The sequence below is a fragment of the Pongo abelii genome, chromosome 6 (assembly GCF_028885655.2).
Source record: "Pongo abelii isolate AG06213 chromosome 6, NHGRI_mPonAbe1-v2.0_pri, whole genome shotgun sequence".
Lineage (NCBI taxonomy): Eukaryota > Metazoa > Chordata > Mammalia > Primates > Hominidae > Pongo > Pongo abelii.
This window is the reverse complement of record NC_071991.2, coordinates 83,790,676-83,795,365: the sequence shown is the minus strand read 5'-3', so window position 1 is coordinate 83,795,365 and position 4,690 is coordinate 83,790,676. Positions and strand designations below refer to the sequence as shown.

General features: G+C 36.0%; 1 protein-coding gene across 3 annotated transcripts in view; it reads right to left on the bottom strand.

Annotated features, from left to right (window-relative positions):
- Positions 1–4,690, bottom strand: part of FAM133B (family with sequence similarity 133 member B) — a 29,328-nt gene that overhangs the window by 16,159 nt on the left and 8,479 nt on the right. For all 3 annotated transcript variants that reach the window (XM_063725739.1, XM_024250330.3, XM_002818222.5), the window contains exons 2-6: positions 4,306–4,403; positions 2,120–2,198; positions 1,127–1,201; positions 958–990; positions 462–524 (exon numbers count right to left, since the gene is read on the bottom strand). In XM_063725739.1, the coding sequence (XP_063581809.1) occupies positions 462–524; positions 958–990; positions 1,127–1,201; positions 2,120–2,198; positions 4,306–4,403 (348 nt within the window). The remainder of the gene's footprint in view (positions 1–461; positions 525–957; positions 991–1,126; positions 1,202–2,119; positions 2,199–4,305; positions 4,404–4,690) is intronic.

Here is a 4,690-nt window from a genome sequence, read left to right as displayed (position 1 = left end):
CTACAGAAAATATTTTTAGAAACATTTGCTTTCTGTCTCAAAAATCTAATTTACACATTTATTAATATAAAACTTTTATCAGTGAACAAAATTTCACGAAAGGATCAGCTTCTATATTTTTTTCTTAATTAATACTTAATACATCACTTTCCTGTTATAAAGATCAAGTGATCTGAATCACATGTAATGCCTAGCATCTAGTCAAATAGCATTTGATTTTTCGAATTTTTTCTTCTACTGATATTTTTAAGTCAACAAAACATTTTAAAATCTAAAAAATATATTACATACCAATATTTAAGTTTCTAGTTACCACTCATTCATGTTAGTCCTCTAAGTTACGGATAATTAATCAAAACCTGGAAGTCAACATTTCTAACAGATATTTCACAATGGGTTTCCACTTGACATTAAAGAAATTAAGAGATATTATTTCATGAACCATTATAAGCAAACCTTACCTCATCTTCAGAATCAGAAGAACTGCTGGAAGAATCAGAGCTTGATGAAGAAGAAGATGAATACTTGACCAAGCACAAAACAATTAAAGCTTGTGAGATGCGAGAATTTTTTTTTTTACAAAGTCTCTCAAATACTTAGTGAAATCAATCTAGTGTCTGAGAAACAGATGCCATTTTCATAAGTCATAAATATGAAAATATAAAATGTCACACTTGTTCCCTGTACAAAAGCTCAACAAGTTAACATATGTGGCCATGGTCACCAATCTTTCTCTTTAAATAGCAACAGAAAATGTATTACGTTATAAGGTGGTTGGCACTGTTTTTTATATCAGTGATAGAACAAAACCACTCTTCACAATCAAAGAACCTCTAAGTTCCTTGACTCATCTGGAGTTTAAGTTACACCTTTAGCATACAGGTTAAACAAATTATTCTTACTTTTTTTGTTGGCTCTTAATTGTAACATTTAGAAAAATGGAAAACTTTTGCTCACCCTACCAGATTTCTTCTTTTCTTTTTTCTTTCTCTAAATGGAAACAAAAGTACAAGTCTAAATAAGCTGATGTGAGTTTCCAAATGCATCTATTAACAGTAGTATACAGCATTATTATGAAAATCCAACTATGAGGTTAAGAATAGCAATAAACTAAAAGTGGTATTACCTGTCTTTTTTTGGATGAGCTCTCACTTCCACTTAACAATTTCTCCCTGTGTTTTTCCAGTTCTTTCTTCCAGTTCTGCAAAAAGGTTATGAACACCATCAGAGGCTATCTAACCTTTCCAGTACACCTAATATACAGAGACAGCCAATACTTCCTTCCCTCCATCCTCTTAATACCTCTCACCCATTTCAGCTTCTAATTACAGTCAAAAGAAACACAGGTGTCAATCCTTGACCCTATTACCAAAGGACCCTCTACTAGCTCTTTTCAAAGAGCATATTAAGGGATAGGGGTTCTGTATTACTGAGGAGCAGGTATTATTACTGAAGCTGAGGTCTCTTTTCAACAAAGATGGCTAGATTCTCCGTCTAGGCTGTAAAAGTTGAATTAATTGTTACTGTGATTGATACGTTATATACATGTTTGTAATCAAAACAAGCAAACAGGCTGGGTATAATGGCTCACACCTGTAATCACAGTACTTTGGAAGGCTAAGGTGGGAAGATCGCTTGAGCTCAGAAGTTGGAGACCAGCCTGGGCAACATAGTGAGAACATGTCTCTACTAAAAATAAAAAAAAAATTAGCTAGGCATAGTGGCCTGCAACTGTGGTCCCAGCTACTCAAGAGGCTGAAGTAGGAGGACTGCTCAACCCTAACTTGGAATCCAAGTTATCTAAGTCTTAGATGACTTATATTACAAGATGATTATTCTCCATTTTTAAAAGCATGCACGTAAATACAAACTTGTATTCACCATAACAATAACACTTCTAAAATACAGAACCTCTTTAACTGAGAGAGCTATGCCCAAATACTTAGGGTATTTTCTTTTTTTTAATGGAGACAAGGCGCGGGGGGCCTTATTTTGTTGCCCAGGCTGGTCTTGAACTCCTGGCCTCCCGTTTCGGCCTCCCAAAGTGCTGGAATTATAGGTATGAGCCACCATAACCTGCCAAATTAGTCTATTTTTTTAACAGGTACTTTTTACAAACCTCATTCATTTTTTCTTCAAATTCAGCCAAAGCCTTGGAGCCTTTCTTTTTCTTTTCTAGTTGCTCTTTTACTTCTTCCCTTAAAAAACAGAAGGTACAAATAAAATTTCAAGCAATTCAAATTAGATAAATGCTTACAAATAAGACAACAAAATTTCATAAACTCTTCTAAATATTCTAATAGACTTCTATTCAATGTCGGTAACATTTCAATTTCTTTGTTCACATCTATAAAAATAAATTACCATAATAAAGCTAAATAAATAACACTAATGACTCCTTTTCTAAATATGGATTGTAAGAGCTAATACACCAAACATCTAAGCACTTACAACAGGCACTATTTAAAATACATTTTCATTTAATCCTCACAATGACCCTGTGAGAAAAGGTATGGATCCCCATTTTACAGATAAAGAAACTGAAGCTGGAGAAGGTAAGAAGTCCACCTAAGGTCATAAACCTGGTAGTTTTCAATGTTAGGATGCCCTGAAATCTATCTGACTGAACTACTACAGTCTATATATGACCCATTTAATAAGGTACCTAACATGCTGTGCAGAGAAGAGTTAATACAGCTCGCCTGATTGCTTATTCTTGGAAAGACATACTTAAAAGACTGGCCCTAGATGGGCATCTGGGAACTTGAATTCAGAGGATTCTTACTATTCTCTGGTAAGAGCAGATCATTGTGCCTAAAACTGTTTGTACAAACAATGTAGTTCAAGCTAAATACCTGTTTTCCTTCTGGGAATCTGGATTTTTTTTTTTTTTAAAGGGACAAGGCCTTGCTCTGTCACCCAAGCTAGAATGCAGTGGCGTGATTATAGTTCACTGTAATCTTCAACTCCTGGCCTCAAGCAATCCTCCTGCCTCAGTATCCCAAGTAGCTAAGACTACAGGCATGTACTACCACATCCAGCTAATTAAAAAAAAAAAACATATATATTTTTTGTAGAGACAGCATCTTGCTATGTTGCCCAGGCTGATCTCAAACTCCTGGCCTCAAGCAATCCTCCTGCCTTGGCCTCCCAAAGTGCTGAAACTGTAGGCATGAGCAACCATGCCCAGCCCTGGAATCTGGAATTTTGGTACATGACAGGCAGAGGCTGACCAGCCTCAATAAAAACCTTGGGCACTGAGTCTCTAATGAGCTTCAGTTGGTTGCCAAAATCACACATGTATTATCACAACTCCTTACTAAGGGCATTAAGTGCCTCTCATGTGATCCCACTAGGGGAGGACCCTTCAAAGCCTGCTCCAGGACTTACCCAAACTTTGCTCCCTGTGCCTTTTCCTTTTGCTGATTGTGCTTGGTAGCCTTTCACAGTAATAAATCTTACCATGAGTATGACTATCCGCTGAAACTCCAGTGAGTCCCTACGAGTTACTCAACCTGAGGGCTGTCTTGATGATCTCTGATACACAGGTAATATATTTACTTGGACATTTCCCCTTGAAAGTTCATTCCCTCTCCCCATTAAAACATACTTTGTTTTGGGATAATGCATTTTCTGGTATGCTGCAATGGTTAACAATGGCATTCACACACACTGGTAAACAATCCTTACTTCTTATTTAACTCAAAGGAAGGATTCCCTATTATACATAAGCATACTTTTCAACCAGTTGCCCAGTTTTCAGGGGCACTTGGGATTCTGAAGTTAACAGCTCTGAAGCCTGTGTCGTATGTTGTCTCAGGAGTATGGTATTAATAACGAGGAAGACATACTAAAGAATAACATCGCCCATACTCTGATGCTTTATTTACAAAAATCAGTCAGTTTTTCTAATTCATTGAAAAGCTGGCAGATAAAACTAGAAACAAAGCTGAATATTATTCTTCCTGCTATCTGGTTACACATCACTAAAGGACAAGACTACTTAAACTTGCTAAATAGCTTTGACCACTGCAAGGTTAAGGTCTTTTATGGAATAGAGAAGAGACTGGTATGAAAAAGTTACCTGGCAGTGCTTTGGCTATACTGGGTAGTGGGTTCTCAAATGTTTGCTTTATAATTGTACATGTGTTTCACACATTCAAAAGAAAGCACATATCAAATGTTACTTAAAAAAATTACTTATCTGGCAATTGCTTGGTAATCAATAAAATCAATTAAAGTCTTAAGAATAAACTTTAAAAAGTTGATAAAAGCTTATAAATAGGTAAAGTGTTTCACAAATACCAGGTAGGCCTTGGTCGATTCAGATAATCCTGTATTGTTGGCCCTGAAGACTGGATTGGACCCCTTGATCTCGCCATTGCTATTGGATTCATATAGGCCTTGGGGAAAGAACAACAATTAATCCATTAAAGCAGTCATTAAACATGTAAAACCTCACTTACTCATCAAGTAATCTTTACTATAAATACACAATATATTCAGCTAAGTATACGCAATCTGACTAACCAACTCTTCATTCTAAAAAAATTAATTTAATCCTCTTTTAAGCCTTAAAAGTTTGGGAGAAAATGTGTGTGTGTGTGTGTGTTTTACAAGAGATTTGATGAAATAATAAGATACCTCTGACCTACTGATGGCTTTACAGCTCTTTCTCCTAAAGCCCAGT